The sequence below is a fragment of the Lithobates pipiens genome, unplaced genomic scaffold, assembly GCF_037356315.1.
Source record: "Lithobates pipiens isolate NorthernLeopardFrog02 unplaced genomic scaffold, aLitPip1_a1.2 Scaffold_16, whole genome shotgun sequence".
Classification (NCBI taxonomy): domain Eukaryota; kingdom Metazoa; phylum Chordata; class Amphibia; order Anura; family Ranidae; genus Lithobates; species Lithobates pipiens.
The window spans coordinates 40907686-40935621 of NW_027507748.1; the positions used below are offsets into that span (position 1 = coordinate 40907686).

Consider the following 27936-nt stretch of genomic DNA (forward strand, 5'->3'; position numbering starts at 1 on the left):
TTTTTGTGCGTGTTTGCAAAATTAGAGTGGGCCGGTCTGGATGAAGTCCAGGGCCACATTTTTGTCCCAGTCCAGCCCTCCAGATAGATAGATAGATAGATAGATAGATAGATAGATAGATAGATAGATAGATAGATCGAGGGTGTGGAAGTTGACTAGAGAGAATCTGTGATGTGATCATTTGTTTTGTACCACTATCCCTTCAATGGGCTTATTCTACTGGGAAACATGTTACATGGACCATGCTACTATGGACAGTTACCAATTCAGATGTGGACAGCACCAGTTCTTTATTGCACTTATTCTGTATACCACTAGGGTGCAAGAGAGTCCACGTAGCAACAGCCAAAGGCTGCAGGCGAAGGGACGGCATGACAGTTGCTTTGAATGCACTGTCACCGTTTTTAGAGAGCATAAGGGGCCACTTTAAGAGTTTCGGTAGGCGGAGTTAGGGGCGGAGCCAGAACGTTCGGCCGGGAAGCCGAGCGGAAGCCAGGGCAGTTGGAGAGCAGAGGAGGAAGAGATTGTACAGACCCTCGCTGCTCCAACTGTATTAAAATGGCGGCCGCGGATTTACTGGCCCAGCTCAGGGCCGCACTAGACCGAGAAGGCGCCGCATGGCTACAGGCCCAGGTAGTGGCCATGGCGGCGGAGCGGGAGGCGGCAATGAGCGGGGGGACGGCGGAGACTCCACGGCCGCGGCGTTCCAGGCCGCCCGAGCGCTATAGCCCGGAAGCAGGCCGCGGGGGGCCCCCACGGTTGTCACACGCCACCCCACGGAGCGAGGTCGGCACAGAGCGGTGTCCTCAGCGGATGATGGCGACCCCAGCCTCCACCCCATCGGGGGAAGGGAGCACCAGGTACTCTGCCAGGAGTGGCGCCAGAAGGAGGGGGCAAGGGAGCGTGGCTGGGACGTCAGGAGCATCATCACTGGAGTCGGCGCCCCCAGCACGGCGTCGGTGTATGGGACAGGCCGGGGTGGCTGAGGGAGCTGTGGAGGACAGTCTGCAGGGGTCATCAGTCCAGCGGGGGGGGCGGCCCAGGGTGGCGGCCCCCAGTCCCAGGGGAAGTGGCGGTGGTCCCGTGAGCGGCCTGAACACTGGAAGAAGCACTGCAGGGGAGCAGGTGGCGAGGAGTCTGCGGGCCGGGAGGCGCAGGAGCCCTTCTCCCTGATGCGAGGGCGGGGTTGGCGGTCGGGTGGGCCGGGGCCCCAGAGATGTGCATCGCAGAACCCCTGATGGTGGAGCGGGCCCGTCCGGGCGTCCTTCTTCCGGACCAATGTCGGCGGAGGAAAACGACCGATCGGAGGGCGAGCTGTCGGAGTCGGATGGTGGTGATGTCCGTGACGTGGAGTCGGCAGTGGGTCCAAGTACAGCAGCTGGGCAGCCTGGTGAGTGTAACTCTTCCTTTTCTATTTCTACACTGTTGCATGATTTGTTGGGGCATAGTAGCTTGCGTGGGGCGCCGTTGGCAGGCGGGGGAGTGGGTCCGCGGGGTTGGCGGGCGTAACCCCGCCTACAGAGGCTGCAGCAGGTGGGAGGCAGGAGGGCCTCGGGGGATTGTTGGCAGGCCTGAAGGAGCTGGTTCAAAAGTTTGAGGCGGGCACGGCGAGCGGGCCGGCCCAGGCGTGGATGCCGGCGACTGCCTCGGCTGCGGCCATAGCAGGCCCGTCGAGCGGGGTGTCCGCTTCCGGCGGTGGTCCCCTGCGAAGTCGGGGGAGAAGAGTTCGGACTTGGTCAGGCTGGTGGACGCGGCGAGAAGCGAGGTTTACGTCTGCTTCGAGGGCCCGTTGGAGGCTCACTTGAAGCAGGAGGTGAAGGAGAAGATTTGGAAGGGTGAGTACATCGAGATCTTCACCCTGCTACCGCTGGAAAAGTTCAACCTGGATAGGTTGAAGCCCGAGGAGAGGAAGAAGGAAGATGAGGAGAAGCGGATGTATAGGTTAATTCCTCGTACTTTTTCGAATTGGCTACAGGCGTTTGCCATTTTGGCAAGCGTAGTGGAGGAGAAGGCGCCGGAGCATTCCTCCGCGTTGTTCGTGTATTTGGAGGCCATCAGCGAGGCTCATCGGACGTACGGCGGTATGGTGTGGCTCCGATACGATGAACAGTTTCGGCAACGGATGGCGTTGAAGTTGATGACGGCGGCGAGGGCTCCCAACCAGTTTTTTCAGCAGTGGGTCGGAGGTTCAGCCATCCCAGGACAGCCGACCGAGAAGCGCTGGGGCTATTGCTGGCAGTTCAACGAGGGCACCTGTAAATTTGGGTCCACCTGCCGTTTCAAGCACTTGTGCTCAGGCTGCGGTGGGTCCCATCCCCTCGTCAAGTGTTTTAAAAAGGGAAGAGGGCGCACTAGAGATTCTGTCCAAAAGAAAGAGGGATGACTCCAGTGCGGGTGGAAAGGATGCGGCCTTTCCTCAGTAGGTATCCCGATAGGGTAGGGGCACAAGTTCTGGAGGCAGGTTTTACATTCGGTTTTCGGATCCGTTCGGATCCGTTGTTCGCTGTCGGTTTTCAGAACCTGAAGGTACGCTTCAATTGCGACAACTTGGGGGTGGTGCACGTGGTTAATCGGCTGACAGCGGCCTCTGGGCTGGTGGTCAGGCTTGTACGCCACCTAGTGTTGCGTTTTTTACAGGTGAATGCTTTCGTCTATGCTGTGCACCTGCCAGGGGTGGAGAACAAGTTGGCTGACGCTCTGTCTCGTTTTCAGTGGGACAGGTTTCGGGGACTGGCACCAGAGGCAGAGCGTCACGGGATCAGCTGCCCGGTTTGGATGTGGCGCATAGCGATGGGGTTGCAGCACGGTTGATTGAGTTGTCAGTGTGTCAGTCAACATGGCGGGCATACTCGAAGGTTTGGCAGGAGTGGTCTGAATGCCTAACGGTGATCGGCATGGCCCCGGGTGATGCGGGCATGGCTCAAGCTGTTTTTTACTTCATTTGCAAGGATATGGAAAGGGGTGTTTCGGCAGCCTCCATAGACAGGAAGCTGGCTGGGTTGGCTTTTTTGTTTAAATGGGAAGGGTGTCAGGATTCTACTAAAGAGTTCTGGCTGAGGCAAGCTTTAAAGGGTTACCGGAAGGCACATAGACAGAGGGATGGGCGGCGTCCGGTTTCCTTTCAGATGCTCCGTGGCCTATGCAAGGCGGTGGAGACGGTTTGCGGTTCCTTTTACGAGCAAAGCCTCTTTAGGGTGGCTTTTTCTTTGTCATTTTTTGGGGCATTCCGGATTGGCAAGCTGTTCTGCCCAGCCAGGTCTAGGATCGGGAGGTTGGATGTGGGTGACGTGGAGCTGGGTCAGGAGGGGGTAAGAATTTGGTTGCGCAGGTCTAAGACGGATCAAGAAGGGAGAGGGGTTCTGGTGGAAGTGGCGGAGAGCGATATATGCCCGGTGGGGGCAGTGGAGGCTTTCTTGGGTATACGGCTATGGGTGGCGGGCCCCTTTTTCATGCATGGGGATGGTTCTTTTCTGTCCAAGTTCCAGTTCAACGCCATTTTTAGGAAGTGTGTGGTGGCAGCGGGGTTTGACCCGGGGATTTTTTCATCACACTCTTTCTGCATAGGGGCGGCTACTGAGGCGTCTAGGGCCGGGCTGAGCGCAGAGACGGTAAAGAGAATAGGAAGGTGGGAATCCGGGAGGTTTCGGCTGTACGTTCGTCCACATTTACTGCATTAGGACTTGGCACGTTGGGGGGGGGGGGGGATATGTACATGTATGGGACGGTTGTTGATTGGTCTCGTGTATTTAATGGTTTTTGTTTACAGGTTATGAAGTTGGATTGGTCTGGATTCTGGGCCATTCATACGTCTTTTGGGGTTCGAAAAGAGCTGACGTTCGACCAAACGGGAGACAGCTTCGGATTCCCAGGCAAGAGGCACAGGTTCCATGGATAGGGGTCCCTGGTATGCGGTGGAATAGGGTGCTGGGTGAGGTCCATAGATTCTCTCGCTTGGACCGGCCGCCGGATGTTCTGCTTCTTCATGTGGGGGGCAACGACATGGCAGTCAGATCCATGAGGGACCTCATACGTGATATTAAGTGTGATGTTCTTCGGTTGAAGGCTTCCTACCCGGGCATGGTCTTGGTGTGGTTGGATATGGTCAGCAGGATGTCGTGGAGATGGGTGCAGTCTGACAAGAAGGTGGACAGGGCCCGGGTAAAAGTTAACAAGGAAGTGAGCAGGTTTTTTATTAGGAATGGGGGATTGGCAATTCGGCATCGGGAGTTGGAGTTTGAGACCTGGAGATACTTGAGAAGTGACGGGGTTCATTTAAATGAGGTTGGGACGGACTTGTGGGCGCTAGGCCTGCAGGAGGGGATTCAGAGGGGTCTGTGCATGTGGCGGTGCTGGAAAGGGTAAGGCTTTACCACCTTTCAAGCTGTGGCAGGTTGTTTGGGGGGTCAGTTGAGAAGGTTTAATTGGTGCAGGTGGTAATTAGGTTGTACCCATCCATGGGGATGGTGATGGTTGGTGATGTACTTCATGGTTACAAGGGGGTAACCGGAAGAGAAAAAGGGGTAGGTCACTGCATTAGTTTGGGTATAGCCTCTGAGACAGGGGAGTCTGTCTGGAGGTCAAGAGGTGAAATATATTGTGCAGTGACCAGTAGGGTCTTGGGTATGCTAAGGACCCATGTTTCAGTGTTAAGGGAAAGTTTACATGTTAATAAAATGTATTTATTGAAAGTTTATATTTTTTATATTTATACATATTTTGGTTAATAAATCAAGGCCCTTGGCCATTTACTCCAAACATAGTCTGGTCTGGTTAATGGGGTGTGAGGGGTTTGGAGGAAAGGGAGGAGTTGGTGGTATTTGGTGGAAATGTGGTGGAAGACTCAGACAATACAAATGTCATGTATTGAACTAGCAGTACAGCCAAATGCACAGCCAATGTTCTAATATTCTACTTCTGTACCAGTTGCGAATGAAGAATCCTATAATTTTCTAAATGGATGTGATTTGCCAACTATTCTATTGTCTTAAGTAAAAGAAAAGACAAGTCACTGAGAAGTTATCTGTGTCACCTACTGAGAGGTCATATTCTAAATAGAAGAACAAAGTATAACTGTGTTAAAGCCATGTGTTACTGACCCCCCCGTATCAAGAAGAGTATGTCCGCCATATATGCTTCCTTTACCAGCACGATCCAAGGTCCCTTAGCCCACCTAGTCACTTGTTGAGACATTAATATAGGGTGGTAACAAACACTATTCAAACACAGGCACAAAGAGATATACACTCAGGGGACCATACCTCCTTCTTTGCATAATGACACAGAGGGGTAAACTACATTCAGTAACAAGACACACACAGGTGTATTCAACTTTCCAGCAGTAGACTGTCTTATCAGCAGGGTGTGCTGTTGGAGAAATCCCCCCCCCCCCCACCCTGCCCACAGTCTCAATGCTCATAATGGTTTCATTAACATGTAAGCCAATCCACACAAGAATATACATCCCATAATACTTTGCTCTCAAGGCAGACACAAACAATAGAACAATGGAATACAGCCCCACCTCAAACGATCTAGTAAAAAGTCTACAACATATTTTCTTGAGGGATATTGTTCAGAAATATAACTGCCCAAAGTGAAAGAGCCCCTTCATTCTTTCAACACAAACCACACATATAAGACCCCGGATAACAAGGGGTAAAAGGAAATGCTGCGTCTGGTGTAGTTGTATGGTGAGTCTGATCATAGGGGATTCTCGGTCACCCTGTGTCCCTAATAGGCACAGGGCGACTTACACAGAGGAGGGGCGGAGGGGCTAGGGGAGCTGGACAAGGAATTTCCAGAGCTCTTTAAGGTAAGCTGGGTTCCACAAGCCCCCCCCCCCCCATGCCCAAAGTGACTCCTGTTACATCATGTACCCCTCCGGGTTAAAGCACATTAGCCACTTCAGCCCCGGAAGATTTTACCCCCTTCCCCTCAACTCCCAATTGCGCGGTTGCGGGAGCTTTCTTTTGGTGGTATTTGATCAGCTCTGCGGTTTTTATTTTCTGCGCTATAAACAAAAAAAGAGAGACAAGTTTAAAAAAAAACGCATAATTTTTTACTTTGTGCTATAATAAATATCCACCAAAAATATATAAAAAACAATTTTTTTCCTCAGTTTAGGCCGATATGTATTCTTCTACATATTGTTGGTAAAAAGAAAATCGCAATAAGCATATATTGATTGGTTTGCGCAAAAGTTATAGTGTATAGTTATATATAGTTATAGTTATATACAAAATAGGGGATAGATTTATGGCATTTTTATTATAATTTTTTTTTACTATTAATGACAGTGATCTGCGATTTGTCTCAGGACCGCAACATTATGGCGGATACATCGGACAAGTTTGACACATTTTTGGGATCTTTGGCATTTTTACAATGATCAGTGCTATAAAAATGCATGGATTATGTTAAAAATGTCACTGGCAGTGAAGGGGTTAACCACTAGGGGGGCGATCAAGGGGTTAATGTGTTCCCTATTGTGTGTTCTAACTGAAGGGGGGAGGGAACTGTGCAGTGGAGATGACATGACATATGATATAAATGTTATCCAAATGTATAACCATACAAATGATAACATACACTGTATTACCAAAAGTATTGGGACACCTGCCTTCACACGCACATGAACTTTAATGGCATCCCAGTCTTAGCCCGTAGGGTTCAATATAGAGTTGGCCCACCCTTTGCAGCTATAACAACTTCAACTCTTCTTGGAAGGCTGTCCACAAGGTTTAGGAGTGTGTCTATGGAAAAGTTTGACTATTCTTCCAGAATGGCATTTGTGAGGTCAGGTACTGATGTTGGACAAGAAGGCCTGGCTCACAGTCTCCACTCTAATTTATCCCAAAGGTGTTCTATCGGGTTGAGGTCAGGACTCTATACAGGCCAGTCAAGTTCCTCCACCCCAAACTCCCTCATCCATGTCTTTATAGACGTTGCTTTGTGCTCTGGTCCAAATCATTTGCTGGAGGGGGGATTATAGTGGGATATGGAATAAGACTGGGATGCCATTAAAGTTCATGTTTATGCACAGGCAGGTGTCCCAATACTTTTGGTAATATAGTGTATATGGTATAAAAGTGAAAATAGCAACGTAATGGGGTTTACAAGCAACGCAATAACAGGGAATGAGGTCAGATTGATATGACCTCAAATGTTGTACATTCAGTGTTGGCAAAAGTGGAAGGTCTCTGTGCGGCAATATCATGCTTGAATCGTTGTATGGTAAATGTTGTGTTGAATGAGGATGGTGAACGTGTTGTATACAGTTTCTCATAGCTCCCCTCTCCCAAAAGACAACAGCACATCAGGCTAGACACATGCAATTCGTTTAGTTCCGAATTTGTTTTTTTAACAAAATTTGACAAATTTGTTACCGTAATTCCAAATTTGAAAATTTCTGAATTAGAAAATTTGCAAAATTATGAATTTGCGAAATTATGAATTTCGAATTTTCGGATTTCCGAATTTACAATTTTCGTATTTCCAATTTTCAAATTTCCGAATTTCGGATTTTTGGATTTCCGAATTTCGGATTTTCCGAAATTCCGAATTTTCAGAAATTCAAAAATCAGAAAAAAAGAAAGAAAATCAGTTTAATTCTAAATAATAACTAATTATTAAATTACAGGTATTGGAATTCCCTTTCAAGTTTGTCTGTTACGTAGTGAACGTAATAAGTACGAATTTATCTGAAGTTACGAATTATCTGAAATAAGGAACGCCACATCTGTCCAAATGGAACGTAACGATCTAATATTAATAATAAAAAAAAACGTTTTATTATTATTAATTATTTATTATCAATTTATTATTTATTATTTATTTGTTCTGTTCCATTTGTTTAGATGCGGCATTCGTTATTTCCGATAATTTGGATAAATTCACACTCGTTAATTTAATAGTTATTAATTAAACTGATTTTCTTTTTTTTTTCAGATTTTCACATTTTTGGACTTTCAAATCTTTGAATTCCCGAATTCCGAAAATCTGAAAATTCGGAATTCCGAAATTCGAAAATCCGAAAATTTGAAAAATCGAAATGTGAAAATTCCCGAATTTCCGATTTTCCGAAAAAAAGCAAAAAAATTTATGAAATGAAAACAAAAATGATTTTTTTTTTTTATCAGTGTACATGTCTACATCAGGCGCAAAGACTGGTGTCTACACTATTAACAATCCATACACGTTCCCAAAACGAACCCCCCCTCCCTTTAGCAATGTGTAGAATGCAACACCTTGTACTCATTCATTGGCCTCATTTGGTCACAATAATGAAAATTCAGGTCACCAACCTGGTTATATTGTCAGGTAGGGAGGTATAAATCCAATTACTGGCTGGACTAAAACACAAATCTTTTGGCAGGTAAAGCAGCTCCCATGTACAATATGTATTTCATCTATGTAGTTAGCGATTTGTTTGGAGTTTGATGTAAGGCAATGCAAAAAGCAAAAGAGGGTATAAAAAAAGTTTTTGTTTTTTCTTCAGTGACACCAATTGTATTAATAAGGTTAACCAGCTCCAGGTCTGCCGAGTGTCAAGCTATTGGAGGGCATCCTGCCGCGACTATATGGTGGAACTCATCATTCCTCTATGAAGTCACTAATACAACTTCCATGGAAGAAAACAAAACCACTACAGTAACCAGCACTTACACCCCGGAGGAGGACAATCAGACTGAAGCAACGTGCATTGTTCATCATCCAGCATTCAAAACTCCAGTAGTATTAAATATCACAATACCTGCCGCAGGTATGTTGTTTAGCCGTGGCAGCTAAAGAATGATCAATTCTACTCGATAGCCCATTGCCTGCTGAACAAATTTAAACAAAAAGACAATAGGGGGCTGGAGGAAATGGACCTCGGGACTTTAACGGTGTTAAGGAGAAGGTTTAGAAAGTTGACAATTCCCAATATTATTAGATAAAATGAAAAAGAAAATGTATTATTACAAACAATTATTTAAAAAACAAAAAAAAACAAACAAACATGAGATACAAATTAATTTTACAGACAAGTATAAATTGTTTACAAAAACTCAATACATAAAAAATAATAAATAATAACATAAATAATACCACTTTCTCAACATGTTTCGCTCATTTAAGCTTCTTCAGGAGACTTTCGATGTGGCATCTAGTATACTATAAATTATAAAGATATATACTAATTATTGAAAACTCATGCTATATACGGTAAATTCAAATTAATCTAAAGTAAATATTTCATACATGACTCCAAATGTAAATATCAAAATGGAACAATATGTGTGTGTATATGTGTATATATATATATATATATATATATATATATATATACACACACATACACACACACACATATACACACACACAAAAAATAGTGTCGAGGGAAATATTTTATTTGTTGAAAAAAAAAAAGAAAAATTCAAACACGCTCCCAGCTGCTATAGCAGGCAGGTATTTAAAATCACAATCTACCAGCTACTGTTTATAAAAGGCTGTTAAGGGGGGGGGGGATGCCCCCCCAATCCATATGAGATCCGTAAAGGGGAGAGCCAGCCGGGAATTTTTTTTTTTTTAAAGTCAGCAGCTACAAACACTGTAGCTGCTGACTTTTAATAAGCACACTTAACTGTCTTGGGTGCCCGCGATGTCGGCAGCCCGAGGCCGACCATCCCTCGGCTCTCAGGTCCCGGCTCTGCCATTCCAACCTTAACTATACCAGGCCTATGTTGATTAGAAAAAAAAAATTTAAAATCCAGCGTTGTAAATTTAGCATCAATCACAATGATGCCAATTGTTAAAGAAAAAAACATTCAATATGCCACTTGGTCCACTCGCACTGCACATGACAGCTCTCCAGAGCTGCCATTAGGTTTATATATGGGGGTGGGGATGTGGTGACATCACAAAAATGGCCGTAGCCATACTTGGATAGTAATGTCACTACCACCCTGCCCCTTTGCTTACATGGCCAAGGATTTTGAGTCATGTAAGTGAATGGGGCCAGGGAAGTCACTGATTGTTAAGGTCTCGGAAGTTAGTGTACCCTACTCACCATTGACAGTGGGAAGCTGTCAGGTATTGTATGATAATGGTAGTAATAACGCTATCATCAGTGGTGGCTGGTGGTGAAAAAATTTTTGGGGGGGGGACATCAAACACTGCACCCACAGTCACCCGTCTGGTTGGTCAGGTGATCCACACTCCCCCCCCCGTCGAACCGTTACCCGGCACTTACCCCATCTATAGCAAGGGGTAACTCTTCTCTCCGGGTGGCGGCTTCCCCTGTGTCTCCTCCTCGGCATCACGTCAGCTTCCATCGTGTGTCTCCCTCCTCCTCCTAGGCCAATTGGAACGCTTCTCTTTTTGTATTGTCACACAACTGGGTGGGCTCATGGTGCAATGCTCTGCTCCCAGAGCCACCCTTTTCTGAAGCCTATTAGAGCCTCAGGCTCTAATCATTGTGCTTAAAGAAAACCCAATTGGAATCCCTGCGTCCTGCATATAGATTAGGGGGCCAGACTCATGGATGGGGGGGGGCAGGCTGCCACTGGCTATCAGGGCCAGATTAAGAACATCATGGGCCTGGTGCTGAGGATTTTGGTGGGGCCTTTTATAAACAATAAGTAAATAAAAATGCAAACATTTTTTTGTTATAACAAATTAAATTAAAGAGAGAGAGGGAGGATGAGAGAGAGAGAAAGGGGATGAAAGAGGTGTGAGGGGTAAGGGATCGAGGATGAGAGAGAAAGGGGGGGTGAGAGAAAGAGGATGCACATGAGCATGTGTGGGAATGACATCAATGCAGCCTGGCCAAGGCAAGTGACCGAAGGCACAGAACCCAGAAGGAAGACCGGGTGAAGATGTTAGTGCCCAGGCCCCACCGGATTGATCACAGCACAGCACTGGAGGGCTCAGTCTGACAATTTAAGTGTACCCTAATGTGCTAATATGCTGGGCATACTTGTACATAATGGCATAACCTACCCTAGGGCCTCTAAAAAGTAGTAATGTTCGAAAAGTTTACTACTGCTTTAATATCACGAGCCTCTCATGGGGCCCCCTACTGACCCTGTGGCCCTTGGGCAGTGCCTAAGTGCATAGTTGTCAACATTTCAAAAATATTTTCAGGAACGCTTTTTTACAATTGCTATATTTAGAGTAGCTGACATCCCCTATGTTCCTCTATACATCACAATAGTAATTACAAAATTAAATAAATACTAATAATGGGGTAGAACAAATATGAGGACTGTGAGATTTCCTTTAGTTGAACTGACAAAAGTGTACCCATTCTAGAGCTGGTAACATTGAGGATATTCAGTATAATTTTAAAGAACAGTTTTTGTGGGTAAGAGGCATAGGGGAGGAGTATGGATGGTATAAAAGTGGGAAGTATGTGCAGGTGAGGGAGAGGAATGTGGAGGGTCTAACAGTGGGCACTATGTACATGAGGAGTGCAGAGGGTATGGCAGAAGGGACTATGTACAGGAGAGGAGTGTGAAGGGTATGACAGTGGGCAGTATGCACAACAGAGGAGTGTAGAGGGTATGACATTGGGCACTATGTATAAGAGAACAGTGTGGAGGGTATAACAGTGAGCAATATGTACAGGAGTGTGGAGGGTATGATAGTGGGCACTATGTACAGGAGAGAAGTGTGGAGAGTAGGACAGTAAGCAGTAATTACAGGAGAGGGGTGTGGAGGGAGGGTATGACGCTGGGCACTATGTATAGGAGAGGAGTATGGAGGGAATGATAGTGAGTAGTATGTACAGGAGAGGAGTGTGGAGGGTGTGACAGTGGGCACTATGTATAGGAGAGAAGTGTGGAGGGTATGACAGTGGGCACTATGTATAGGAGAGGAGTATGGAGGGTATGACAGTGAGTAGTATGTACAGGAGAGGAGTGTGGAGGGTATGACAGTGGGCACTATGTATAGGAGAGAAGTGTGGAGAGTATGACAGTGGGCACTATGTATGGGAGAGGAGGATGAAGTAATCTGGGAAGGAAAAATGTAAAGGTTTGTGGAAGGATGTTTAGGGACTGCGTAGTGGTTAATCGGGCCATACATGGATTGAAATTACACCAATTAAGCAGAGACCAGCCATAGTCAATCTATGTATGGGCTAGCTGGTTTTACACAAGTCAACCTATTAACCGACTTGAGTACAACCAGCCTGTCAGGTTTTCCCCAAAACAATCAGTGCTGCCAGCTATAGTTAGCAACACTAATCATTGTATTCACTAGCAGAACACAATAACACTGCGGGAGTGATCGCCCCATTCACAGGTCAGCAGGTGAGAGGGTGTGTGGGGACAGGCTGGGGAGAGATACTAGTCAGTCCCTGGGTAGGCACTGGTTAGTATCAGAGCCAGATACACACAGGTTACATACGCCACCATCATTAGAGCGAGAGCAATAATTCTAGCACTAGACCTCCTCTGTAACTCTAAACGTGTAACCTGTAAAAAAATTTTAAGCATCGCTTAGTACACAACAAAAAATAGTGCTAACTTTAGTGGGTTTTTTTAATGAATGAAACTGTTTCTTTCCAAAAAAAAAGTTTGAAAAATTGCTGCGCAAATGTCATGTAACATAAAAAGTTGCAAAGACCACAATTTTATTCCATAGGGTGTCTGCTAAAACAATATATAATGCTTGAGGGTTCTGAGTAATTTTCTAGCATAAAAAAATGATGATTTTTACATGTAGGAGAGAAGTCTCAGAATGGGCATGGGTGGCAAGGGGTTAATTATCATAAGTAATATACAAATAATTATTATGAGCACTGTGAGTTCATCCTCTCAGTCTGCTGCAGAGTGTTCCAGATTGTGTTTAAACTGGCCGCTCTGTATGTAACTTCTGACAGGCTGCGCAAGCAGCCCTGTATCTCCGGAACCTTTGATGATAGCAGCCCCATATTTTAACCAGTGCTGGAGTGGGTCTTTAGCTACCTACCCCCCAAATGTGGGGTCTCTGTGACTCCTGATCGCCGAGCTACAATCCTCGAAGTCAATCTTTTTTTTTTTTTTTTTGGGCAAATGGGCCTATCTTGAGAAAGGGGCCTGGAGCTGCAGCTCCAATAGCCCCTATGTTAATCCGGCCCTGCTGGCTATCAAGCATGACATTTGGCCCCTGCCAAATAGGCAAATTGTTGTAGTGAATAGCGGAAGCTATTGTTGTTGTGGGGGACAGCGGGGTCTGAAATGGTTGTAGTGGACAGCGAGAGAGGAATATTTAAAAATATATAAACCAATTTGTAATCTGTCAGTGTCTTAGGCCCAAACGTTAGGATTCTTATGTAAGGTTATGTCTTCTAGTCTGGTCTAATCCTTCTTTCCTGACAAATAACGCATACCTGATATTAACAAAACACACCAATTTATTTTCCCAGGAACAAAGAAAATGTGGTGGGTGTCACTACCAGTAGTAGTCGTTATTGTGGTCCTTGTCACCATTCTCCTCCTTTGGCAAAGATCCAGTCTCAGGTATGCTCATTTGAAAAATATATTACTGCAGGGGTTCATCCTTTTCCTGAGGATGTAAAGGGAAAAATTTTACTGTATTGGAACAAAAGAAGAGAATTCTTACCAAAAATTCATACTACACCATCGGAAGATGTGAGGGTCACATATGTGAACCACTGTAGAATGTTAAGCTGGTGATATGATGTTAGCTAGTTACCCACAGCTACATACAAGCTGATTCTGCTTCGAATGACTTAGCCCTTGTACACACGGTCGGAGATTCCGACGGAATGTGTCCTATCAGACCGTTTTGTTGGATATTCCGACTGTGTGTGGTCTACATTGGACTGTTTCCATCGGACCAAGTTTTCCAACTTGTTTGTAAAATTTTCAGACAAAATGCTCCGATCAGACATACTCCGATTGTGTGTAGAGAATTCCGATCGGACAAAGTGCCACGCATGCTCAGATCAAATTCCTACACCAAAGCTATTGTCTACTAGCCTGAACGTAGTCCCGTCGTAACGAAATAACGCCATCACATCGGATTTTCCGACAACTTTGTCCGACCGTGTGTATGCAACAGTTTCGGACAAAATCCGTCGGACGAAATCCAACGGACAAAATCCAACGGATTTGGTTGTCGGAATCTCCGACCGTGTGTACAAGGGCTTACCGTTCCATGGCCAAAACACTGATTTATAAAACTTTCTGCCTTGTCATTAAAGAATTCCTTGGGGTTGTTTTCATACTGTGGATGTTATGTTAAAATGTGTTTTAGCTTGTTCAATTTAAGGATTTCTTTATTAAGAAGAGAAATAAAATATTTGGTTGTATATTTTAAAGTAGTAGACATTTCCGACTAAAGAATACAGTGCCTTGCAAAAGTTTTCATCCCTTTGGCATTTTTCGTGTTTTGTTGTCTCACAACCTGGAATTTAATTTTTTTTATTGTGAAGCAAACAAATAGGACAAAATAACAGAAAAAGTCAATGTGCATAACTATTCACCCCCCCTAAAGTCAATACTTTGTAGAGCCACCTTTTGCGGCTATCACAGCTCCAAGTCTCTTTGGATCTCTATGAGCTTGTCACATCTTACCACTGGGATTTTTGCCCATTCCTCCTTGCAAACTGCTCCAGCTCCTTCAAGTTGAATGGTTTGTGCTTGTGAACAGCAGTCTAATGCCGCGTACACAAGACTGGACTTTTTGACAGCAAAGGTCAGACGGAACGAGTCCATTGGACAATTCGATCGTGTGTGGGCTCCATCGGACCTTTGCTTGCCAAAAATCCGGCGGACTTTAGAAATAGAACATGTTTTAAATTTTTCCCACCGGAACTCCGCCGGACCGAGAAATTCATTTGTGTGTATGCTAGTCCGACGGACAAAAACGAACGCTATGGCAGTTATTGGCTACTGGCTATGAACTTCCTTATTCTAGTCTGGTCGTACGTCATCACGTTCGAATGCGTCTGACTTTGGTATGACTGTGTGTGGCCAAGTCCGTTCATTCGGAAAGTCCGTCGGAACTCCGCCGAAAGTCCATCAGAAAGAGCGTCAGACCTAGTCCCTCGAAAAGTCCGGTCGTATGTATGCAGCATTAGTCTGACCACAGATCTTCTATTGGATTGAGGTCTGGGCTTTGACTAGAGCTTTCCAACAAATTTACATTTTACCCCTTAAACCACTCAAGTGTTGCTTTAGCAGTGTGTTTAGGGTCATTTTCCTGGTGGAAGGTGAACCTCCGTCCTAGCCTCAAATCACACACAGAGTGGTACAGGTTTTGCTCAAGAATATCCCTGTATTTATCACCATCCATCTTTCCATCAACTCTGACCAGTTTCCCAGTCCTGACTGCTGAAAAACATCACCACAGCATGATGCTGCCACCAACATGTTTCACAGTGGGGATGGTGTTCTTTGGGTGATGTGATGTATTGGGTTTGCACCAGACATAGCATTTTCTTTGATGGCCAAAATGTTTATTTTAGTCTCATCAGACCAGAGCACCTTCCTACATACATTTTGGGAGTCTTCCACATGAATTTTCACAAACGAAAAATGTGCCATTTTGTTTTTTGCTGAAAGTAATGTCTTTCTTCTGGCCACTTTGCCATAAAGCCCAACTCTATGGAGAGTACGGCTTATTGTCGTCCTATGTACAGATACTCCAGTCTCTGCTGTGGAACTCTGCAGCTCCTCCAGGGTTACCTTAGGTCTCTGTGCTGCCTCTCTGATTAATGCCCTCCTTGCCCACTCCGTGAGTTTTGGTATGGGACCGTCTCTTGGCAGGTTTGCTGTTGTGCCATGTTCTTTTCATTTGGTTATGATAGATCTGATGGTGCTCCTAGGGATCATCAAAGATTTAGATATTTTTTTTTTATAACCTAATCCTGATGTGTACTTCTCAACAACATTGTCCCTTACTTGTTTGGAGAGTTTGGTTTTAGTTTTTCACACACACAAATGTGGCTTTTCAAAGGTGGCCTATTATAGCCCACTAGCTAAGGATTGGATTCCAACTTGGGCCAAACTTAAAGGGTAACTCTACATTTGTAGGAAAAAAATTCCCAGAAGATACAAGTCAGAATTCAGGCACCCCCTGCAACAAAAATGTAATTTTTGATGTGATACTCCCAATAGGAAATCACATCTAAAGGGATGCTGATCCTGCAATTTTCCTCATTAGAGGCTTGCAGGTGCAGCAGCTAGTTGATAATTATGAAACCACTCCCATTAGACTCACGCACATGGACACAAACACATAGTGATTTCTTTAGAATAACAAAAGGTGGGAATCACCAACAAAGCTTGTTAAAATCCTTGCAATGTAAATAGATAACCCAGAGGGGAATGTTTTTTTTTCTCAACAAAAGTGGACTTACTCTTTAAATTCTTAGTGAATTTCCAGACAATGAATTTGATTCCAATTTGAGAACTTGGAGTCACAAAATTTTGGTAGTGGCCCATATTGCCCTACTCAGGCTTTGACCCAACTTAGAGTCTCACAGCAGTCATTAAGGTGCAGGAGCCAGATAGTTAGAATATTGGAGGTGGTGAGAGTGACAAGACAGGGAGAGTGTGTCAGATAGGGGAAACTTAGTGTGTAGGCGGGGCCCAGATATGTCTATGTGGTCATCATGCACGGTTGGGTCCCAATCACCACCTCAACATACAGGTTGAAGGGCATCACAGGTTTTTCAGCTGGAACCACATACTATAATGTTCAGGCTCAAGTCTTTTGCAGACTCTAACAGGTTTTCTTCTAATAGTGCCCTGTATTTGGCTCCATCCATCTTCCCATCAACGCTGACCAGCTTCTCTGTCCCTGATGAAGAAAAACATCCCCATAACATGATGCTGCCACCACCATGCTTCACAGTGGGGATGGTGTGTTCAGGGTGAGGTGCAGTATTCGTTTTCTACCACACATAGCATTTTGCTTTTAGTTCAATTTTGGTCTCATCTGACCAGAGCACCTTCTTCCACATGTTTGCTGTGTCCCCCACATGGCTTCTCGCAAACTGAAAACAGGACTTCTTATGGCTTTCTTTCACCAATGGTTTTCTTCTTGCCACTCTTCCATAAAGGCCAGATTTGTGGAGTGCATGACTAATAGTTGTCATGTGGACAGATTCTACCACTTGAGCTGAGCTATGACAGCAGGCAGTATGTATGGGAGAGGAATGTAGAGGGTATGACAGTGAGCAGTATGTACAGGAGAGGAGTGTGAAGGGTATGACAGTAGGCACTATGTATAGGTGAGGAGGATGAAGGAATCTGGGAAGGAAAAATGTAAAGGTTTGTGGAAGGATGTTTAGGGACTGCGTAGTGGTTAAGCGGGCCATACATGGATTGAAATTAAGCCAATTACGCAGACACCAGCCATAGTCGATCTATGTATGGGCTAGCTGGATGTACACAAGGCACTCTATTAATCAACCAGCCTGCCAGGTTTTTCCCAAAACAATCACTGCTGCCAGCTATGGTTAGCAACACTGATGATTGTATTGTGTGGGTAGGGAAGGCTCCCCACTGGCAGAACATAATAACACTGCAAGATTGATTTCCCCATCCACAGGTCAGCAGGTGAGAGGGGGTGTGGGGACAGGCTGGGGAGAGAGGTCTGTCAGCAGGGGGTGTGAGGTGGTCATGGAGGGATATCAATCAGCGGGTGGGGGGTAGTAACTGGGAGTGATATTTTTTGGAGTAGGGTCTGTCATCTTCAGGTTGGGAAATGGTCACCTGTGATATAAGTTGAATGTAGGTGGCTAACATGGGAAGTGGGGAGTGACCTGGTTGGTGGTGAGTGTGAAATGGATGATGTATTTTAAGTTTCTTTCACATTTGCGGTAATGCTTTCTGTCCTCTGAAAAGTGATCTGTGGTGGATTGCTTTTCACTGAGTGGTATAGGAGCAGCTGACAGGCATTCATGAGGTACTACTGTCGCCTCCTTGTTTTTTTTTTTCATTGCTGAATGGTAGTTTTACATTGTTGGACTATGCTGCTACTGCGAGCGAGTTTGGCTTGCAGTTGCAGACTGGTCCCATTGAAAGTAATAGGCAAGTTTGACAGGCCGCGCTGCCTGTCATACTCTGCAGGCTCCAAGCTGTCCATTGAGCTCAGTGCCTCTGACAAGAAGTGAGAGGCAATGTGAGCTCATCCTCTCAGTCTGCTGCAAACAGAGTGTGCCAGCTTGTATTTAAACTGGACGCTCTGTATGTAACTTCTGACAGGCTTTTTGATTTTTATGGGGCAAATGGGCCTATCTTAAGGTAAGGGGCCTGGAGCTGCAGCTCCAATAGCCCCTATGTTAATCCAGCCCTGAGTGGGTTGAACAGATCAGCAGAGTTTTCTGTTATTCTCTTTTATGTATGAACAGAGAGGGTCAACAAAACTAACATTACATTTTTTTCTTATCTGTAGGAATTTCTTTGCAAATAAAAAAGAAGACACTTCTGAATTGCAGGAAAACCCTGCTGTGGTAAGAAATGATTCAATGTTCCCGGGACCTGCGAATACATATTTTATGTTTGTCATATTACTATGCTTTTTAGTTGTGCTCACATTTGGTAGCACTCTTCTTATGTACAAGTGTGTGCTTACTATGATATTTAATTATGAATGGCAATCACATACCTTCATCCATTGGTTACTTTTTGTCCTGGAAGCAAACACTTGACCATACATTGGTCACCTGCAGCCGCGGCCCATCCATTAGGGGCACCTGGACACTGCCCCCTCTCCACGCCACCCCCTATATGCAGTGGATAGAGTCATACATAGGATGACTTTATCCATGGCTGCCCCCTATTCATGGGTCCGGCCCCTTTCAGGGCACTGGGCGCATGAATTACAGTGGCCATGTTTTTATTTTAAGCACCTGATTAGAGCCAGCAGCTCTAATAGGCTTCAAAATAGGGTGGGCTCAGGTCGCAGAGGATGCCTGATCCCACCCAGGTGTGTTGCGACAGCAAATGAAAATTTGTGGTTGCAACACTGAACCTTCTCCCAGCAAATCAGGAAGCAGGTATGAAACCCGATTCCTGATTGGCCAAAACGTCAGACGATCCTATTGGACGACTAGAGCCGGGAGGAGCAGAGAGGAGACGCACCACGGAAGCTACTCCAGGAGAGGACACCGGAGCAGCTTTCCCAGAGCCCGTCACACTTAAGGACAGGGGCGACCACAATGGAAGATGGTCACATCAGCTCTGACTGCTGCTCTCACTGCCCGCATCCAGGGTAAGGACAGCGGCCACTGGTCACTTGGCAAAAAAAAGCAATAAATGGATTTTATGAACCTGCAGCTTGTTGACTAAGAACATTATATCCGCTACAGAGTAACAGAGGGATGAGCTACCCAGTGTGCTGAAGCTTGTCAATCATCTCCTGGCCACACCTAGTCCTGCCCACTGCTTTCTGGATTGACAGCACTGCCTCTGTTGTTGAAACCTCCTACTGCGAGCTGCAGTGTCTGGGAGGGGAAGTGTAGAGACCCAAATGAAGGAGGAATTGACTGGAGGTTTTTTGGTTTATTTATACTGTCATACAGGAGCCTAAAGCCCCATACACACTATCAGATTTTCTGCTGATTTTTGTCTTCAGATTTACCAAAACCATGTAGTGCCGGGGCCTGTCTGATTGCATACAAATTGAAACTCCTAAGGTTTGACCTCATAATATATGGTTTTGGTAAATCTAAAGGAAAAAAATCAGCAGAAAATCTGATAGTGTGTGTGGGGCTTTAAAGTGATATTAAACCATCAGTATTTCTTTTATTTTATTAAAATAACAAACATTTCTATGCTTATCTGCTCCGTGCAATGCTTTTGCACGGATCACCCCAGATCCTCTTCTTCTGAGGTCCCCCGCTGGCACTGCAGGCCCCTCCTCTTCGGCGGGGTGCCCACAAAAAGCCACTTTCTATGGGGGGCACCCGAGCCCCACTGCTGCAGCCATTGACACAGATAGTGGAACCCGCTCCAGTGTCACAGCATTTGGTTGACAGCAGCGGGAGCCTATGGTTCTCAATATGCCCAGTGAGGAGGGAGACAGCAGCAGGAGCCACTGCTCTCATGCACATCATTGGATCAGATCAGGCTCAGGTAAAAAAGAGGGGGAGGGCTGGGGGGAGCTGCAGCACAGAAGGTTTTTCACCTTAAAGTATAGTATGCATAGAAACTCACAGTAGAGTGTTTTTCCTGCACAAAATAATATAGTATAAATAATAATAATAATAGTATTAATACGTTTCCTGGCTATAGGGTGGAACCTGACAACATATTTTTAAAGCAGAAATGTTGGCTAATAAGTTCCATAAATATAATTTTATATATATATATATTTATATATATATATATATATATATATATATATATATATATATATATATATATATAAAATATAATATAATAATATAACTATTGCTAACTGGTTAATTTTTTTTTTCTGTTAGATTGTAGAAGATGTGGAGCCCTATGCCAGTTTTACCCAAAAAGTCAACACCATCTACAATTCTACCAGTGAGTTGTCAGAAGCAAAGGAGAAAAACCTAGCTGCAGGTGATGGAATTAGGAAGATCTACTTCTGAAATTGTAAAAATGACTGCTCTTTTTTAAATTCTCATGGTGCAGGTATTTATAGAGCCATGCCACCCAAAAGAGTGTAGGTTGAGCCTGATGGACAAAGTCAACCAATTCAATCTGATGGACCAAGTCAACCAATTCAATCTGATGGACCAAGTCAACCAATTCAATCTGATGGACCAAGTCGACCAATTCAATCTGATGGACCAAGTCGACCAATTCAATCTGATGGACAAAGTCGACCAATTCAATCTGATGGACCAAGTCAACCAATTCAATCTGGTGGACCAAGTCAACCAAGTCAACCATTTATGCCTTAGGCCGCGTACACACGCGCGGACTGTTCGCCCAACTTTGTCCGTCCAACAGTTTCGGCAAACAGTCCGCTCAAACTTAGCATGGACGGACATGGCCACACACGACGGACGAACAGTTTGCTGAAACCGTGCGCGATGACGTGAACGGCACGTACGACGGGACGAAAAATACGACGTCCTATACACTGCATTATAGCTTTCGGCGTGAAAATCCTTTCTGAGCATGCGCGCAACTTTGTTTGACGAACAAGCCTACACACGAGCGGACTGTTCGCTGAAACAAGGTTTCAGCGGACAGTTTTACGGAATTTCCGAAAAACCTTGTCCGTCCAACTGTCCGCTGAAACTGTCCGCTGAAAGCCCACACACGAGCGGACTGTCCGCCCAAACACTGTTCAGCGGACAAAGTTGGACGAACAGTCCGCCCGTGTGTACGCGGCCTTAGACATAACAACAGCAAAATCATCCTTCCATCATTCCGGCCTCTGTTCCTGTCTACTTGATTATTTTATGTGTTTTCATCCTCCTTTACATGTTCCAAATCCTCCCGCCGAATGGGAGCCACTTAATAACGTGCACAGCAAGTGTGCAGACCTGCGAGATTGAAGAGACAGCTGGTTTACCTTTTTAGGATTTTTTTTTGGGTGGACTGATTAATTTATTTTACCTTTTTAATTTCACTTTTATTCTAAAATAATTAATAAACAGTAAATCAAACAATGAATGCTGTAAGTTGGCTACTTTTTTTTTTATTATCATTAGTCGTGATGAGTATATGCAATACTTGTGGTAATACAGGAGAAACTTTTATTCCCAAATCTTAACCACTTTCAGACCGGACCATTTTGCTGGTAAATGACCAGAGGTCTTTTTACACTTTGGCACTGCGCTGCTTTAACTGGTAATTGCGCGGTCATGCAATGTTGTACCCAAACAAAATTTGCGTCCTTTTCTTCCCACAAATAGAGCTTTCTTTTGATGGTATTTGATTGCCTCTGCGATTTTTATTTTTTGCGATATAAACGTAAAAAGACCGCAAATTTTGAAAAAAAATGATATTTTCTACTTTTTGTTATTAGAAAAATCCAATAAACTCAATTTTAGTCATACATTTAGGCCAAAATGTATTCAGCCACATGTCTTTGGTAAAAAAAAAGTCAATAATTGTATATTTATTGGTTTGCGCAAAAGTTGTCACATCTACAAACTAAGGTACGTTTTCTGGAATTTACGCAGCTTTTAGTTTACGACTGCCTATCTCATTTCTTGAGGTGCTAAAATGGCAGGGCAGTACAAAACCCCCCCAAATGACCCCATTTTGGAAAGTAGACCCCCTAAGGAAATTGATAAGAGGCATGTTGAGCCCATTGAATATTTTATTTTTTTGCCTCAAGCGATTGAATAATGACAAAAAAAAAATTTTTTTTTTTTTTTTACACAAAGTTGTCACTAAATGATATATTGCTCACACATGCTATGGGCGTATGTGAAATGACACCCCAAAATAAATTCTGCTGCTTCTCCTGAGTACGGGGATACCACATATGTGGGACTTTTTGGGAGCCTAGCCGCGTACGGGGCCCCGAAAACCAAGCACCGCCTTCAGGCTTTCTAAGGGCGTAAATTTTTGAGTTCACTTCTCACTACCTATTACAGTTTTGAAGGCCATAAAATGCCAAGATGGCACAAAACCCCCACAAATGACCCCATTTTAGAAAGTAGACACCCCAAGCTATTTGCTGACAGGCATGTTGAGTTCATGGAATATTTTATATTTTGCCACAAGTTGCGGGAAAATTACAAACTTTTTTTTTTTTTTTTTTTTTTTCACAAAGTTGTCACTAAATGATATATTGCTCACACATGCCATGGGCATATGTGAAATGACACCCCAAAATAAATTCTGCTGCTTCTCCTGAGTACGGGGATACCACATATGTGGGACTTTTTGGGAGCCTAGCCGCGTACGGGGCCCCGAAAACCAAGCACCGCCTTCAGGCTTTCTAAGGGCGTAAATATTTGACTTCACTCCTCACTACCTATTACAGTTTTGAAGGCCATAAAATGCCAAGATGGCACAAAACCCCCACAAATGACCCCATTTTAGAAAGTAGACACCCCAAGCTATTTGCTGAGAGGCATGTTGAGTCCATGGAATATTTTATATTTTGCCACAAGTTGCGGGAAAATTACAAACTTTTTTTTTTTTTTTTTTTTTTTCACAAAGTTGTCACTAAATGATATATTGCTCACGCATGCCATGGGCATATGTGAAATGACACCCCAAAATAAATTCTGCTGCTTCTCCTGAGTACGGGGATACCACATATGTGGGACTTTTTGGGAGCCTAGCCGCGTACGGGGCCCCGAAAACCAAGCACCGCCTTCAGGCTTTCTAAGGGCGTTACAGTTTTGAAGGCCATAAAATGCCAAGATGGCACAAACCCCCCCCCAAATGACCCCATTTTGGAAAGTAGACACCCCTAAATTTAGGGGTACACTAGTGAGACTAGGTAATAAATGGCGGGTGCCCTGAAACTATAAAAAAATAACTAACCAACCAGCGTCACCTGTAACAGTTATATGGTGATCACTGGTGAAAGGGTTAACTAGGGGGCAATCAGGGGGCTTTATGCGGTAGTATATGGGGGTCCCTGGCGCTATAAAAAGCTGCGGCGAACCTAAATACCTACTTGCCTAACTAGCGTCACCTGTGACACTAATACAGCGATCAGAAAAACGATCGCTTATTAGGCTGGGTTCACACTGGAGCGATGCGGGAACGCCACGAATGCGCGGCGGGTTCCCGCATCGCATGCCTCCCGGCGGCAGTTCACACTGCCCTATGCGAACTGCTGGGAGTGTCAGTGAAATGTTACTGACACCCCCAGATCAGTTCGCATATCGCAGTGCGATCTGCAAACTCGGATCGCATGGTGTGAACACCCATGCGATCCGATTCTGCTGCGGGCCAAAAAAAGGGTCCCGTGCGAATTTGCGGCGGGTGTGGCGGGTGCGGCGAATGGCTGAACTCGAATCGCACAGAGATCGGATGTGATTTGCACTGCAGTGCGAATCACATCCGTTCTCAAACCGCTGCAATCTGAACCCAGCCTTAGTGACACTGGCGACGGGGGGTGATCACGGGGTTAAACCTTTATTGGGGGGGTTAGGGGGGTACCTTAGAACTAAAGGGGGCTAACCCTAACTGCCCTAACAGTTATTAGTCACAAATGACACCCGCCGGGTGATCAGGGGGTTAAACCTTTATTAGGTAATAAATGGCGGGTGCCCTGAAACTATAAAAAAATAACTAACCAACCAGCGTCACCTGTAACAGTTATATGGTGATCACTGGTGAAAGGGTTAACTAGGGGGCAATCAGGGGGCTTTATGCGGTAGTATATGGGGGTCCCTGGCGCTATAAAAAGCTGCGGCGAACCTAAATACCTACCTGCCTAACTAGCGTCACCTGGGACACTAATACGGCGATCAGAAAAATGATCGCTTATTAGGCTGGGTTCACACTGGAGCGATGCGGAAACGCCGCGAATCCGCGGCGGGTTCCCGCATCGCATGCCTCCCGGCGGCAGTTCACACTGCCCTATGCGAACTGCTGGGAGTGTCAGTGAAATGTTACTGACACCCCCAGATCAGTTCGCATATCGCAGTGCGATCTGCAAACTCGGATCGCATGGTGTGAACACCCATGCGATCCGATTCTGCTGCGGGCCAAAAAAAGGGTCCCGTGCGAATTTGCGGCGGGTGCGGCGGGTGTGGCGGGTGCGGCGGGTGCGGCGAATGGCTGAACTCGAATCGCACAGAGATCGGATGTGATTTGCACTGCAGTGCGGTGCGAATCACATTCGTTCTCATAAACCGCTGCAATGTGAACCCAGCCTTAGTGACACTGGCGACGGGGGGTGATCACGGGGTTAAACCTTTATTGGGGGGGTTAGGGGGGTACATTAGAACTAAAGGGGGCTAACTCTAACTGCCCTAACAGTTATTACAGTCACAAATGACACCAATGCAAAAAAAAAAAAAAAAATGACATTGGTGTCACTGTGACTGGGGGGCAGGGGTAATTGGGGGGGTGATCGGGGGGTAAAGGGGGGGTGTGAGTGTGCCTGGCATGTTCTACTGTGTGTGGGATGTGTTGGTGCAACTCACTGATCCGCTCTCCTCCGTGTCGGAACGAAAAATACCGACACGGAGGAGAGAATACATCACTTCCTCTCCTGTGTTTACATTACAGGAGAGGAAGTGATGTCACCGGGGATTTCTATTCGTCGGGAGCGATCGCGAGGGGGTGGCCATGAATGAATGGCCGTCCCCTCGTCCGGGATCGCTCCCGAACGAAAACCGACCGCCGCAGGCACCGGGCGGGGGCCCGATCGGGCCCCCGACCCGCGGGAGGCAAATCACGTACATGTACGTGCTTATGCCTGCCCGTGCCATTCTGCCGACGTACATCGGCGTTAGGCGGTCGGCAAGTGGTTAAGTTACCCAACATCCCTCACGAAAACAAAAAAACACAAAAGCAAACTGTCACTTATTTCCCTTATTAATATAGCACCAACAAATTCCTTATAGCTTTATAGACCATGTTAAATCATTCACATTTGTCCTTGCCCCAGAGGAGCTATTTTATCAGGCCAGGCACCAGTCTCTCCTTCATTGTAAATGTGCTATTTATTTTTCTAAATTGTCTTCTTATTGAAAAATTATTATGCAGTATGCTGTAAACAAGATTTTGTTATATTTGTTAGACAGCCCATAAGGACAGGGCCCTATTTGAGAGGTGGGTGTATGTAGCGTCACCTTTAACTACTAGTGGGTACATTTATTTTTAGGCCTCCCTGTAGTCAGAACTGTTTGGTTAAGTCTGCTCTGGGCTCTGCTGGTGTGGGCTTGGTTACTTCCCCCTGTATCCCAAGGAGCTGGGGCATAGTGGGTAAAAGAACACAGATCCCATCCTAATGCTCCTCCAACCAATTCCTGGTCGGTATGGTGAGTGGCCAGCGGGGGGCTGGGAGGGGTATAAATAGGCTGGAACTCAGAGCTGATCTTTCTTGTTCCTGGGGGAGTAAGACCCAGCCAGAGGGCTGTGGCATCCCTGGGAAATCAACCTGCAACTGCAAAAACAGGGGGTGCCTTCATCCTGAAGTATTAGTTTAGCATTAGTGTCCTCTATTACCAGTTTGAATTTCATTGGAGTTTCCTTAGGCTCACCCTATCTAAGTTCCTACTCATAAATTTAAAAAACACAAAAAACAGACTTGCACAGTCAGTTCTCTGGCTTGAGTGATTGGGAAATACCATTTGCCTGGCTGCTGAGTGCCTATCAGGAAATGGAACCTGGGACCAAACAGCCAGGCTAGTTACACATCTGTTCTAAATTTGTAAGAGATAGAGGCTATTTGGGTGACACTACTCATTGGGCACCAAGTGTGGATCACATAGGAGGCCTACCCCAGGGTAGATTCTTCTGGGCTACGCTAGGCTCGTTGAACAGGGTCACTGCTTTCCACATGAGGTACCTTTACTTGAACAAATGACTGAAAGTGTTACTAAACTCAGGAGCCTGCATTCCCTATATCTGGTCTCCAGCAGTACACAGAATATGGAAATGAAATCATTTTAGTAAATATAAACTGCTAATTACCTTTTCTCATCAGCAGTATATAGCAGTCTTGTGATGTGCATAAGTGTCTGGTTAAAGCTTGTAGGAGGAGTTTTCATTCTCCTCTGACTGTCCTATGAGGACGCAGGACCCCTAACCTTCTGTCTGGACAGTGCTGACTGGCCCTGTGCTGATCACATGCACCTTCCCAAGAAAAAAACAACTCTCTAGCAATAAACACCAAACTAAGCATGTGCAGAGTCTCCAAAGGCTCTGCCTTTATCAAGAGATAGATTGGGGACTGTGGAAAAAGAAGAGGATCAGAGAAGAAAGGATCAGCCTTTTTATAGAATGTATAGGATTAACCCCTTAGCTTCCAAAGTGAGTATAACAAGCATGCTTTACTGCATATACAGACTGATATTGCTGTTGTGGGTTTAGAATCACTTTAACTCTAGTTGACTCTCTCAATGTTAATGTACAAAAACGGTCACTGATGCATTTAGGAGGGACATGCTGAGCCAATGCCCTTTCTACCTGTCCATCGTATCTCTGCTACCTAACTCCCAGTAATGTAATGAGGCGCTTCCATGCGCCTGAGCAGACCCTGCGCGCACACACAGTTAACTCTTCCTCTTCTGTAGCTGGGCACAGGCTGAGGACCTCTGAGGTGCTGATCTGCTTCCGTTGCCATGGGAGATGGACTGCTTACAGAGAGAGTGCCGACAACAACTCCTCCTGCAAAAGGGTATCCCAGCTGTCATATGTACACAGTTATGACAACCTTTGTTACCATTGACAACTACTTGTGTCATCAACTGTTTTAACTCTTGTACTGATGCCTTCATAGCACAATGTATTTAACTGATCCGAGCTGTAGACTATGGGTGCCTGTCGGTTACTTGCATTGCATACCTTGAATAGCTACAGACGAGGCAAGGACAAAGTTCCAAAAACTTTACAGAATAAAGTGTACAGTCTCTTTCTAACATCCCTAATCCCTAACTCAGGCTTTGTAGCTGCCCCAGCATACCTGCAAAGGATAGAGTACATTATGGCAAAGTACATAGTGGCAGACTTCCAGAACTGGTGTCTTCAGGTGAATTGTAGATTTTAGAGGTCCCGTACTCTGTAGAAGGCTCTTTACCCATGGGTATTCCGGACTTGGCTGCAGACTGGATGGACGAACTCCGACAAAGGCAACATATCTTAGCCCTTGTACACACGGTCGGAGAATCCGTCGGAATGTGTCCTATCGAACCGTGTTGTTGGATAATCCGACTGTGTGTGGTATGCATCGGACTGATTCCGTCGGAATATCCATCAGACCCAATTTTCCAACTTGTTGGAAATATTTCCTGACCAACTGGTTCGATCGGACATACTCCGATCATGTGTAGAGAATTTTGATCGGACAAAGTGCCACGCATGCTCAGAT

The 27936-nt window shown here is 45.3% G+C and overlaps 1 protein-coding gene across 2 annotated transcripts in view; it reads left to right on the forward strand.

The window, feature by feature from the left end:
- The window catches only part of LOC143981722 (cell surface glycoprotein CD200 receptor 1-like), a 55567-nt gene extending 33971 nt beyond the window's left edge, over positions 1 to 21596 (forward strand). For both annotated transcript variants that reach the window (XM_077479766.1, XM_077479767.1), the window contains exons 3-6: positions 8498 to 8761; positions 13391 to 13484; positions 18394 to 18451; positions 20426 to 21596. In XM_077479766.1, the coding sequence (XP_077335892.1) occupies positions 8498 to 8761; positions 13391 to 13484; positions 18394 to 18451; positions 20426 to 20560 (551 nt within the window). In that variant the 3' untranslated portion in view covers positions 20561 to 21596. The remainder of the gene's footprint in view (positions 1 to 8497; positions 8762 to 13390; positions 13485 to 18393; positions 18452 to 20425) is intronic.
- The last annotated feature ends 6340 nt before the right edge of the window (positions 21597 to 27936 follow it).